Below are 13,840 nucleotides of genomic sequence, written 5' to 3' on the forward strand. Positions count from 1 at the left end.
GTTGTGTCTAGTACTCCCTCTCAGTTTTCTTTATGGGTCCATCCTCATAGCCCTGACCTCAGGGCCCAGGACTTGCTATGTCCCAGGACTTGCTAGGATATGTTTGATATCCTAGACTGCTCCTCCTTAAAATGCTTTTTCCATGTTGTGTCTAGGACTCCCTCTCAGTTTTCTCTATGAGTCCATCCTCATAGCCCTGACCTCAGGGCCCAGGACTTGCTATGCTCTCTACCTACATACACTTCTTTAGCTCTCTCACTCAGTCTCATAGTTTCTAGGCCACCCATGCACTGAAAAATCTCCAAGTGTCTATTTCCAGACCAAACTTCTGTGTTCAACCCCAGACTTACACATCTCTCTGCCTTCTTGACATCTCCACTTGGACGTCTCACTAGGCATCTCAAACTTACCATGCTCCAAATAGAACTCTCAATTCTCCCTCAAATCTGTTCTTTCAACAGGCTCCCAGTTTCATTAAAAAGTGACTCCATTTCTTAAGTGATGCAGGTCAAAAATTGTGGAGACATTCTAAATCCCCATTATCTTCTACCCCATGTATAACCAACAGATTCTGTTGGCTAGATCTTCAGACTATGTCCTGGATCTGATTACTTTTTGTCACCTTCAGTATGAAGGTCTTCCAGTCTAAAACATTATCATCCCTCCCCTGATTTATGGCAAAAGAGACCCTGCCTCCACCCTTGCCTCCTTCAGCCTAGTCCTACAGCAGCCTTAAAAAATTTCAGATCACATCACTCCTGTATTCGAAACCCTGCAATGGTTTCCTGTCTATTTCCAGATATAATACTGATCTCAATTCTTATGACTCTTCCTTTCACTTACTTTACTCCCACCCTACTATCCTCTTTACTGTTTTGGGAACAGTTATGGAAATGCTTCTGCCTCAGGGCCTTAGCACTTGCCGATCTTTCTGTTTAGAACACTCCTCTCCACACATCTACAGGGTTAGTACCTTTCCCTCACTCAGGCCTCTTGTGTAACCACCATATCTTTGAGGCCTTCCTTATCTGATAACTAGAAAGCCCCTATCTATACATCCTGCTACCACTTATTTCCCACAGCACTTAATGACAATCTGACATACCATGTAGACATATAAGGCCAGGGTTGTTGTCTGTTTTGAGAAGTTCAAAGGTATTACAAGGAATGTATATTTGGCTCTGCTAGGTGCCATACGACTCAATCAAACCTCAATTTTTGTTGATTTGTTTGCTTTGAGTAAAGAAATCTATATGAAAACAATTCCTAAGACTTATAATTTTAAAACTCTGTGTGCTTTCATATTGATCACCTAATTTATTCTTACAGAAGCCCCATTTATTAATTTATTAAATAGAAGAAACTTTAATATAGAGCTACCTTAGAGAAAGACTAAAAGATAAAGATTAGTAAGGTTCAAGGGAGGGAAGGACATGGCAGAGATCATATGCTTTTTTTCAAATCCTATATCATCTCGTAGATTTTTGCCATCAGCAGTTGTAGTTGAAGAAGAAACTGTCACTTCCTCCACAAATCAAGACCTCGTTTCTAGTTATACCAATTAAAGAGAGTCATGAAGTAGTAAAATTTAAGCTTCATAACATCATAAAGCTGTTCCTTCTAACCACCGCTTTTTAAAATGTGTTTCTCATTTTTTTTCTTTTTTCCCTTATTTCTTTCAACCTGTTTTTATTTTATTTTTTTTTACACACAGAGTACATGCATGTGAACAGGGTGGGCGGGGAGACAGAGGAGGGAGAGAGAGAGAGAGAGAATGTTAAGCAGACTCCATGCCTGCCCAGTGCAGAGCCCAAAGTGGGGCTCTATCCACGACCCTGACAGCATGACCTGAGCCGAAATCAAGAGTCCAATGCTTAACCGACTGAGCCACCCATGTGCCCCTCAACCTTATTTTTAGATTTTTTCCCTCTTCTCTCAACTGCAGTGCTCCTAAACATTTATACAGAAACTTTATGCATTCTTTTTTTCAGTAGCAATTACAGTTTTCTGTTGATTAACTGAACACAAAACAGACTGAAGATACATGATATGCTGCTGGTAAATACTTCTTTTTCTAAATAATTATCCTTCCATGTGTATCTTGTTAAAGCATGACTAACTAGTAAATAACAAGTCTATAAATCATGCATATACTATACAGTATATAATGTTTAAATGGTTAACATTTTTGCTATAAGGCACATGATTGGTTGTGTGACATATTTATCTAATATTTTAATGATGATGAGAACACTTGTAATGAGAAAATTAATTTCATGCTGAGATCCAAAATGGCCAATTAAGACAAACACCAGCAGAACGAAGGCACATACCCCTTTAACTTGAGCCGCATCATTGGCAAGCCTGGTTGTCAATGCTCCAGTGGTGTTTTTAGGGTCATCAAACCAGCTGACATCCTGTGGCACAAAAAATGACTTTATTGTCTTAAAGCTTTATTTATAAGATCCTTAGTTTTGAGGGCAAGGACAGGGTCAGGTTGGTGATTACTTCTATCCCTTCATTTAGCACTCAGGATTTGACACTCAATAGACGAGAAAGGAACAGACGAATACATAAATAATTTATTTTGTTAAGATAATTTTTTCTCTCTCTTCTTCTCTGCCTTCTTTGATCCAAATGTGATTTTAAGTGTTGGATCTATACAACTGTGAACAAAAAAGAAAAAGTTGCTGCTTTCATGAAGCTTAGACTCTAGAGATGGATGCCACAAGTAAATAAATACATATTATGCCAGGTGGTAATAAATGCTATGAAGAAAAATAGAGCAGAGTAAGAGGGAAAAAGTGAAAAAAAGGCACAAAGAAGGCCTCTCTAATGTGATATTTGAGCAGAGATGTGAGGGAAGAGAATATCTGAGAGAAGGTGGAAACAGCTTGTGCAAAGGCCCTGAGGCAAAGGCATACTTGATCTATCCATGCATTTTCTTTTTTTTTTTTTAATCCATGCATTTTCAAGAAAGCTTTAAGGGTTTTAAAAACCTTTGTATGAATTTATAAAAGTTGCCTCTTCTTTTGGACAGATTTCCACTCTCATTTGGCTCTCCTACTCCTTCCCTCTTTTATCCTTATGCAGTAAGCCATTGTGTACAGACTGTACAGTGGGAAAAGAGGGAAGCTGTAGGAGATGGGTCTGAGAGCGACAGGGACCACATCATTTATGACCTTAGAGGCAACTGTAAAGATTCCAGATTTTACCCTAAGGTATATGAGTAGCTGCCAGCAGGTTTTGGGTAGAGGCATGTGATTTAACTTATATTTCAGAAGGATTACCCTGGCTCTTGGAGGTGAAACTAATGGATTTGAATAAGAATGGGGGCAGTGAGACCAGTAAGGAGGCTATTGTAACATCACATGGAAAGAGAAGAGTCAAAAATGACCTTAAAGTTCTTAGCCTGAACAACAGGTACAATGGATATGTACCAGATATGATGGAAGACTAGGTAAGAAGTAAGCCCCATGGCGAGGGGAGACCAAAAGTTCAATTTTAGAAATGAGCATGAAATGCTACCTAGACATCCAAATAGAGAGGCTGAATAGGCAGTTTAGATAACTGTAGTTTAAGGCAGAATAAATGAAATGGGTTTAAAAAAATCAACAAAAGAAATCTAGATGAAAATTTAAGTTTAACATAAAATAGGATTTTTTATAAAGCCATTTACTATTTTTTTAATTTTTTAATTTAATTCAATTCAATTAATTAACATATATTATTAGCTTCAGAGGTAGAGTTCAGGGATTCATCAGTTGAATACAACACCCAGTGCTCATTACATCACATGCCCCCCTTAATGCCCATCACCCAGTTACCACATCCCCCCTTCCCCTCAGCAACCCTCAGTTTGTTTCCTATAGTTAAGAGTCTCCTATGGTTTGCCTCCCTCCCTGATTTCATCCCATTTTATTTTTTCCCTCCCTTCCCTATGATCCCTTGTTTTGTTTCTTAAATTTCACATATGAGTGAGATCATATACTAAATGGCTTTCTCTGATTGACTTATTTCACTCAGCATAATACCCTCTAGTTCCCTCCACCTTGTTGCAAATGACAAGATTTCATTTTTTTGATGGTTGAGTAGTATTCCATTGGAGATATATACATACCACATCTTTATTCATTCATCTGTCATGGGACATCTGGGTTCTTTCCATAGTTTGGCTATTGCGGACATTGTTGCTATGAACATTGGGGTGCAGGTGTCCCTTCAGATCACTATGCTTGCATCTTTTGGGTAAATACCCAGTAGTGAAACTGCTGGATCCTAAGGTAGTTATATTTTTAGCTTTTTGAGGAACCTCCACACAGTTTCCCAGAGTGGCTGTACCAGCTTGCATCCCCACCAGCAGTGTAAGAGGCTTCCCCTTTCTCCACATCCTTGCCAATGTTTGTTGTTTCCTGACTAGTTAATTTTAGCCATTCTGACTGGTGTGAGGTTGTATCTCATTGTGGTTTTGATTTGTATTTCCCTGATGCTGAGTGATGTTGAGCAATTTTTCATGTGGCTGTTGGCCATTTGTCCATTTACCTTTTTAAATACATAAATACTAAAAAGATTTTGAGTTTGAAGTACGAATTTATATCTGTAATAAAAGTAATTGTGGTCTTGTTATCTGTACTGGTGATTTGCAATTAAAACAATATCTACCATGGTTTCCCAAAATATTTAAGAAAAATGAAAGTGTATAAGTTATTCTAGTATGTATCCCCTTGCCTTTTAAAACTGTGTGTTTGAGTTCCTCTTCCACTGGCATGTAACTTCCTTGAAGACAGGGACTACTAATGTTTGAATGCCTGACAATACTTTGTATTACAGCTCTGAAAGAGAAGGTCCTCCATATGTATGTACCAGACTTAATAATTTATGGAGAGGTCATTACACAAACCATCCCCTCAGCTCCCAAAGTATAATGTATCCAGGAGTCGGCCTGGGGACTGGTAGGGTAATGAGGAATTTGGCTCTGGACCTAGATCAGCCTCGGTCCTAAATGGAATCTCAGTTACAAATACGGTTTGACTCAGAGTCCTAGGACAGGGCCCCCATCAAATAGTGCTCTGTTACTCATTCAGTTCAGTCCTGGCTCTGTCAGTCACTGACTAGTAATTCCCATAAATATGCTTCTTTTTAAGTAATGGTGGCACAGGTGGGAGAGGATTGAGGAACCAAAGACAGCCAAAATATGTGAACGTCATCTAGAAATCCTAATGGAGCAAACTGAAGCTTCTCAACTAGCATTTGGCACTCTTGGCACATCCAGGGCATCCTTCTGGAGCCTCATTTTATTCACTGGCAAGCGACCAGTGATTTTAAAATAGAGAGTTATAAAGTCATATACAAAATTTCCAGGATTGTTAAAGAAACTTTGCCTTTGAACTGGGCTGCTTTGGGTTACATTCCCAGAAGCTCCCTCCCTCTTTTCCTAGAAAACATTCACATGAGCCTGTTGTTAGGGTTTTGAAGGTATGAAATCTAAGAGGCATTCCATTAAGCCATTATCAGCTTGTTACACTGTGACTTGGATTACTGTATCAGTCTAACCCCAGCAAAGAAATTGGGCAGTGGCGATCTACTTTGATTTGTGAAAAGAAAGGGTGTAGGGAGCATCTCTTGGTGGGAAGAAACACGAATGTCTTGGGTTTCCCAGGGGAAAGAAGGAAAGAGAGAAAGGGATGAGGGGTACCGCCTACATTGCCTCCAATTGCCAAGACAAAGGCTGGAGGTGAATCTGCTCTGGGGACTCTCTATGGGAATCCCATTCCCTGTCCCACCCACAGCAGCCGACAGCCAGAAGGACCTCTGACCCAGACCTGAGGGGTTGTCCAGTCACATATCTGAGGGGAGACCAACATGGGAGCTTGATCTGAGTAACCTGACAGCACTCCCACTACGTGAGACCATGGGCACAAGCAGGGAGTTCTGCATGGCCCAATCCTCAACAGACATACCTGTCTCAGCATGGATCTGAAAACCATGTATCGAAGCCGCTTAGTGAGGATCTCCCCAGCTTTGCCAAATGTGAAGCCCTGTGAATGAGAACATACCACAAGAAAGGAGACTTGTCAGAGACCCAGCCACTGATTACACAAAAGGAGGGAGACCTGATGTCCCTGCTAAGAGGACAAAATCAGAAAGCCAGATGTCAGGGTTGGCTATGTTCCAGTGACCATGTACTATGGTACATACCACATTGGCAGCATAGCCAGGGTGGCCCAGTTTTTAGATCATCACTGCTATTCCATAGTTACTGGCAGGCTGATCAGGGATTTATTAGTAAGTGTGTTTCTTTGTTCCTATTCCTATTCCTGCTTACTTCTCCCAGTGAACCAGGGTATATCATTCAGAAAACTGAAGTTGTTTCCAAGACAGGAGCACTCGAAGCAGGGTGGTTGTATTACATATCACTTTGAAAATGCAGAAGGATGCTTTTACTAAAATACCAAGACCTGAGGTGTAATCCGGGAAAACAGAAATATTTAGCCACCCTAGCCATAAAGGATGCAGGGAACAAAGATATCAAATTCCTAGTTTCCAAGTTAAAAAAACCAAAGTCCAGGAGCAAAATAGGCTGGGGAAGAAGGCTGACCAAGAAAGAATGCTATACATTGCCCCTCCGCTTCCCCCCAAGGATATAACTAACCTTCTGTGTCTGAGAGGAGGGAGGAGTTACTCTGAGAAATAAAGAGTCTGGTATGAGTTTGTGGCCATGTGGGGTCACATCTGGGGAGAAAGGGCAACAGAACCTTCATCCCAATGGGTGTGGGGATACAGGACTAGGAGGAGGCAGTGCTTCCCCATCTTCTGGAGCTCCAGGAAATGGCAATCTATGGATAAGGCCTGCCACACAATGGCATGGGGAAAGTAGAGCAGAAATGGCCCATGGTGCATCAGAAGAGGAGAAGCTCCAATAACAGTTCAATTCCCTGCAGAATCAGAGATGTGGAAAGGGCAGTTCTATCTCCTTTGTGTCCCCAACTGTGGAGATTACTGAGAGAGGGAAGAAACGGAGGCAAAGAGCACAAGTGAAGAAAGAGCCAATTCTTCCAACTGGTTCTGATAAAGGCAGACAGCCAGATGGGACCATGTAACTGAAGGCCTCAGGCTCTACCAGGTGCCAGCAGGCAGCAGGCAGCCACATAATGTCCACAGACCATCACCCTGTACCCCTCTGCTAACACAGACACTGATCTAGGAGAGGAAGGAAAGGGAGAAACCCTATATTAATAGAATTAAAGCCTGAAATTACTAAAACAATATACTTAGAAATGGCCAGATTAAGGTTTCTGCTACTACACTGAACGAAATGTGAAATATCTGGCTCACTACAGGAATATTACTGTTATTTTTGTTGAGACCCTGCTGTTGTTACGTGCTTATTCTGAACCTGTAGTTTATATAAATTACATATACATATATGTATATACATATGACAACTCTCTTAGTGATGGAAGAATGTCATCCTATGACAACCATATAATCATCACTTTACAAAAGCCACTGAGGTTTAAGGAGGCTGCTAAGTTGCCAGAGGACACACCTGTAAGGTGTTAGAGATGGAACCCGAATCTAGGTCTATGAGAATCCTAACTGGAATGGGAACCCAGCATCCAAATTTTTTCACCTAGAAGAGCTCCCCCCTTTTGTTTCTAAATGAGAGGCCGGGCATTCTAACGGTGTTGGCCACTGTGCCATCTCTACATTTCCAAGGTGCTAACATTTAGAGCCTTTGTTTTCACTTAGTTTTGCCAGGCAAGTCAAGCTCCTGTCTCCCCGAGCATCATCATGTTACAAAGGTACTGCTTTCACTGCCTTTGCTTTACCAATTCAAATCTCCAAAGTTTAAGGGACCAGCTTAAAGCCTACCGCCCTTAAAATCTCTTAATCAACTTCACACTCAGGAATTTTTAAGTTCTATGGCATTAACAGTTGCTATGGCAACCGTGCATACAGTGAAAGTGTTACATCTATTATGCTTAGGTCAAATTACTGGATAACATTTTAAGTACTTCGTAATGAAAGAGTTCAGTGTTTTTTCTTTGGTAAGTCTTATAATGTCAGGAAAAATGTTGTCTCTATAAAATTAATACATGTTTATAACATTAAATAAAGAGATCTGTTCAGAATTTTATCTTAAAAAATTACATATGGTTAACATCCATTCATTTAATAAGTAATTGAGTGTTTGCTACTAACTCACACTGGCCTGAGAACTTGATCACCTTATTTTTTTCTTTTCCTTTCTCTTTTCTTTTTCCTTTCTTTCAATGGTACAGTTTTTTAATTCCTAGAATCTAGATTTGAGGTATCCATTCCTATAGGAACTAGTTGTCTTTCCTACTGTAGCCAAAAAGATTTGTTTGGATACAAAAAAGCTAGCTTTATAATATGCACACACACACACACACACACACACACATTTATTCCTTCCTTTGATTTTCTGGCATTTCTAAATTTGTAGTAAAAGTTTCAATATGAATTTTTTCTTCAGTCTGCAATGGAGTAGACACCATTGCTTATGCAACTTCAAGGAGTCCATTCAAACTCATGAGAACCAGACACTTCTAAGAAGACACAAAGAATTGCTGGCACTCTCACAGGGGGTGCTTCTGTGTTAAAAGGTTTAGAGGGGGCAGCCCCAGTGGCACAGCTGTTTAGCGCCGTCTGCGGCCTGGCGCATGATCCTGGAGACCGGGATTGAGTCCCGCGTCGGGCTCCCTGCATGGAGCCTGCTTCTCCCTCTGCCTGTGTCTCTGCCTCTCTTTCTCTGTGTCTCTATTAATAAATAAATAAGAAAAATCTTTTAAAAAATAAATAAAAGGTTTAGAGGGTGGAAACAGCTCCTGCAGTTGTATTCTGAAGATGTGTTCTGGAAGGTCAGTGTTAGCAGGCTTCACCCTCTGGGGGACCCAACAGCAAGTAAGTGGAGTGTGGCTAGATACAACAGCTCCTTCTGGAGGAAGAAGAGCCTAAAAGGTTGGTATAGAATGCATCAGAAGCTCTTTTATGTCAAACTTTTTTTCAGGATCTAGCTTTACAATAAGCTTTTGCCTCCGAGTAGAGAGTCCTCTCTGCTACACTTCAAATGTTACAGGAAACAATTTCCTTCCTTCAACTTTATCAAGTTGGCTGTTTATCACTACTGAAGAAAAGAGGATGGGCCTTCTAAAACTGATGTTGAGATCAGCAGTCATCACAATTCCCCCAGTTATAATCGCAGACATACCAACAGCAGCATCAATCATGGTTGCATGGTTCCTCTGTAAAGGAATTCAGGTGCTCCTTGCAGGTAAGGACCTCCTTAAAATATGAAAACCACCCTTTTTTTTGTATATTTTTTAATTGGAGTTTGATTTGCCAACATATAGTATAATACCCAGTGCTCATCCTGTCAAGTGCCCCCCCACCCCGTTCACCCAGTCACCCCATCCCCCCGCCCACCTCCCCTTCCAATACCCCTTGTTCATTTCCCAGACTAGGAGTCTCTCATGTTCTGTCTCCCTCTCTGATTTTTCCCACTCATTTTCCCTCCTTTCCCCTATTTCTATTTCTTATATTCCCCGTATGAGTGAAACCATATGATGATTGTCCTTCTCTGACTTAATTCCCTTAGTATAATACCCTCCATTTCCATCCACGTTGAAGCAAATGGTGGGTATTTGTCATTTCTAATGGCTGAGGAATATTCCGTTGTATACATAGACCACATCCTCTTTATCCATTCATCTTTCAAGGGACACTGAGGCTCCTTCCACAGTTTAGCTGCTGTGGACATTGCTGCTATAAGCATTGGGGTGCAGGTGTCCTGCCATTTCACTGCTTTTGTATCTCTGGGGTAAATCCCCAGCAGTGCAATTGCTAGGTCATAGGGCAGTTCTATTTTTAACTCTTTGAGGAACCTCCACACAGTTTTCCAGAGTGGCTGCACCAGTTCACATTCCCACCAACAGTGCAAGAGGATTCCCCTTTCTCCATATCCTCTCCAACATTTGTTGTTTCCGGTCTTGTTAATTTTCACCATTCTCACTGGTGTGAGGTGGTATCTTATTGTGGTTTTGATTTGTATTTCCCTGATGGCCAGTGATGCGGAGCATTTTCTCATGTGCTTGTTGGTCATGTGTATGTCTTCTTTGGTGAAATTTCTGTTCATGTCTTTTGCCCATTTCATGATTGGATTGGTTGTTTCTTTGCTGTTGAGTTTAATAAGTTCTTTATAGATCTTGGAAACTACCCTTTCTGATTATGGAATACTTCACATTCAAAGCTTCAAGGCCCCTGGGGAAAAAGTGGGGTCTATGGCATGTGTTCTTTTATAGGCTTTGCGTCAGGAAGAAAGGTTTTGAAGTCTTTGATCCTTCAAGTACACTTAAATTTATATGAAAGCAAATGTTTCTAGGAGCTGTGTTCACTGTTCTTCATGAGCTGGTCAAAGAGGAGTCTCATGTCCTTGCTCCCCAGCTGGGGCTGAGGAGAGAATGGTCCTTATCAGTAATCTTCTCTCAAGAAAATGACCTTGGCAGTGACCTCAGCTCCCTCGCCTGTGAGGACGCACGTGCCCAGGGCAGCAGAGGGTGCAGTAACACATGGCTGCTCCTCAGCTTGGCTCCAAGGGTGCGCCAGACGATGCTGGACAGCCGCCTGGCCCCTGCTCCAACACTCCTCCCCAGTCATGGAAAAGGCATATGACATTGGTCACATTATTTTAATCATCAAGAGGAAGGTACTGATATTCCTACTTTACAGATGAGGAAATTGAGGCTTAGTTTAAATTATTTCTTCATCCTAAACCACAAAATTAGGAACAGGTGCAACTCATACTCAAACCATGTCTAACATCAAAACCAACACTGCCTTACCATACTAGACTTTTAGAACACTTAATTTCTTTGCAATTCTCTTCCAGCCAAATGATTTGCATGCTGTAAAATCTGACTCCTCACAAATGTGTCTATAGTTTCTGTTTAAAGACTGACGTTCTTCCATCATTAAAAAGTTTCTTCTTCCTTTATCAAAAGTTGAATGATAAACTCTTCAAACTTTTTTCTTTTTACATCAGTGTGACTTGCTTACAGTGTTTTGCTTTTGTTGTTTTCAGGACATACCAAGACATTTTTGAGTACTGTAACTGACTGGTAGTACTTATATCCAAACTTATGGCCAGGGTTCCTCTGAATTCCATGTTTGACTCCCAGCTTTCATTTTCAATCATTGTATTAGATCAAACACCCTCTTCCCTCTGATTTCACTAACGTTTCATTTAGGGGAGGTGTTGGTGGGGAAGAGAAGGTAAGTATGTGCTCCAGTGGAAGCAAAATGTCTTTGTTTTTAAAATATTTTTATTTTTTAATATTATTTATTTACTTATCTATTTCTCTATTTATTTATTTATTTTTGAGAGAGAGAGAGAGCACAGTGTGAGCCAAGGGGAGGGGCAGAGGAAAAGGGAGAGAGAGAGAGAATCTTAAGCAGGTTCTATGCCCAGCACAGAACCTGACTCAGGGTTCTATCCCATGACCCTGAGCCCAAATCAAGAGTCAGATGCTTCATCAACTGAGCCACCCAGGTGCATCAAAACATTTTTGTTTTAAATAGGTCAAAGAAACTTGGTTCCCAGTAGACCAGTTAATAGAGAAAATTACATAGATGTTTAGAAATTTCTCCAGCTGAATAAGGATGCATTCCCCAAAATGGATAAAGTAAAAATGTAGACACTTACCTGGAGGAAAAATGTAATAAAAGAAATAATTCCAAGGACTAGAAACAATACAGAAAACATGTTACTATTCTGTCGTTTTGTTTCAGGATCCTCATTTCGGGTAAAGATCTGTTAAGAAAATATTTAAAGGTTTCAGTTCAAAGACTAAAGAAGTCTTTCTGGGTCTGACCCACTTCCCATCAAGCACAATATTTGGGAGTCAAGATAGGCTTAGCATAATGGAAGTCAGGGCTGGTTTCCCTAATGCCAAACCTAAAGATGTGTGTACTCTGCCTTCCTTATGGGCCAAGAATGGGTCTATCATTTCTAAAGGGACCTACTCCTTTCACTGTGCATACTCCCTCTTGCAATAACAAGTACCATAGAGGCCACATCAACTATATAAAGTAGAAACAAGAATAAAGACTGCCGTCCTAAAAAAAAAAAAAAAAAAAAAAAAGACTGTCCTCCTATTTGAGTGGGAAACTACATTGTATGGCAATTTATTGTTTTACAATTTGGACATTTCAAGCTGGAGACAAATTTGCTGATGCTGTTTTGGTAAACCAGAGAGAGGTAGTCATTTACTCAGCCCAGGCCTTTGGCAAGAAAGGAGCTTCAATGAGCCAGTCTTTTTTGTAGGATGGCCAGTTAGATAGCCAGCCGACCTAGTACCATACTTGGAGATCTTTCCAGTGATGGGAAGAACGCTAATAGGATGTCTTGGGCTTAGAGAACACAAATAACTACTTCATAGGGAAAGAAAACAAGCAACTCCCTTCATAGTGTGCCAAAATTGTCTTATAACAGAGCTACATTCCTAACCCAACCCAGTAAACTTTATCCTTTGTACATGGGGGGGAAAGGCCTTTTAAAGGAGATTTTTCTTAGTTATTTTAACCAAAAAATAGCTAATAATCTGTGAGCTCTTATTCTGTGAGAACTATTATTCTCGTATTCAAATTCACGTATACTATTCCTTTATCCTCACAGTTACCTCCTAAGATTTATCATTGTCACCACCTTACACAGAGGCACAGAGAAATTAATTAACTCATCTAAGGTAACAGCCAGCCAAGTGATGACCCAAAGATATAAACCTGAAGAATCTAACTCAGAGCCCACGACCTTAAACCCTGTGTTACAAACCTTCAATGAGGCAGATGACTAGTTGCCTAACCAATATTTAGGAGTCAATGTGCTGGATCATTTGCTTCTAGACTTACTGTTACATTAAGAACAAAGAAAATATAAAATCCTTAGGCTGAGTTTTTGTTACATACGGCCAAACCTATTCCTAACTAGTCCACTTCTTTTTTTTTTTTTCTTTTCCTGATGATGCCACTGTCTACCTCCCTGCCTATAAACAAATGTTAGAACAGGGATGAGTTCCCTGTGGACCACCAACTAAATGTTTATATAAAGCTTTGATGGAATAGTGCCATGTTCATCTGTTTCTGCACTGTATGGGCACTTTTGTGCTACAACAGTAGAGCTAAATGTTTGCAGCAGAGACCATATGGACTTCAAAATCTAAACTGTTTACTCTCTTACCCTTTATAGAAAAAGCCGGCTAACCCCTGTCCTAGAAGATATGCTCCATGCTATCAGACACTTTGTCTCCTTCTTGGTGTTTTGTTTTGTTTTGTTTTTGTTTTGTTTTGTTTTTACTGCCTGGAACAGTATGTGGCACAGAAGCAGTCACTGCAAAAATATTTCTTGAATACATTAAACATATGGATACTAACCAGAAAGAAGTTAGCCAGGCATGGGTAGACCTGAATACTTATATATTTTTTGGTATATCAAAAGTCAATGTTTGGCCTCTTTCATGTAGGGATCAACTTCTTTCTCTGTCATATTTTCAGTAGTTATGGCAAGGGTATCCTCAGCTTGATATCTGAACACCAACCGCTAAACAGAGAGCATTCCTGCCTGGGTTGTAGCTTTATTGCTAAAAATGCCATCATTTAAAAACAGGCACAACCACCATATGTCAACCTTTCAGAAGCCATTCCTTTTTGTTTTCATCTTAACAAGTGGGATGGACATCTCAGCAGAGGCAGCATGAGAGGCCTGCCCACATCCTAACAAGTGTGTACGTCACAGGACAGCTCTGTCTCAAGTTAGCCTGAC

At 40.5% G+C, this 13,840-nt stretch overlaps 1 protein-coding gene across 1 annotated transcript in view; it reads right to left on the reverse strand.

Annotated features, from left to right (window-relative positions):
* ABCB1 (ATP binding cassette subfamily B member 1) overlaps positions 1 to 13,840 on the reverse strand; it is a 97,667-nt gene that overhangs the window by 25,979 nt on the left and 57,848 nt on the right. Inside the window, exons 18-20 of the mRNA XM_026018666.2 lie at positions 11,726 to 11,833; positions 5,961 to 6,038; positions 2,334 to 2,417 (exon numbers count right to left, since the gene is read on the reverse strand). Of these exons, the coding sequence (XP_025874451.2) occupies positions 2,334 to 2,417; positions 5,961 to 6,038; positions 11,726 to 11,833 (270 nt within the window). The remainder of the gene's footprint in view (positions 1 to 2,333; positions 2,418 to 5,960; positions 6,039 to 11,725; positions 11,834 to 13,840) is intronic.

This window comes from Vulpes vulpes, chromosome 7, assembly GCF_048418805.1.
Source record: "Vulpes vulpes isolate BD-2025 chromosome 7, VulVul3, whole genome shotgun sequence".
Taxonomy (NCBI): domain Eukaryota; kingdom Metazoa; phylum Chordata; class Mammalia; order Carnivora; family Canidae; genus Vulpes; species Vulpes vulpes.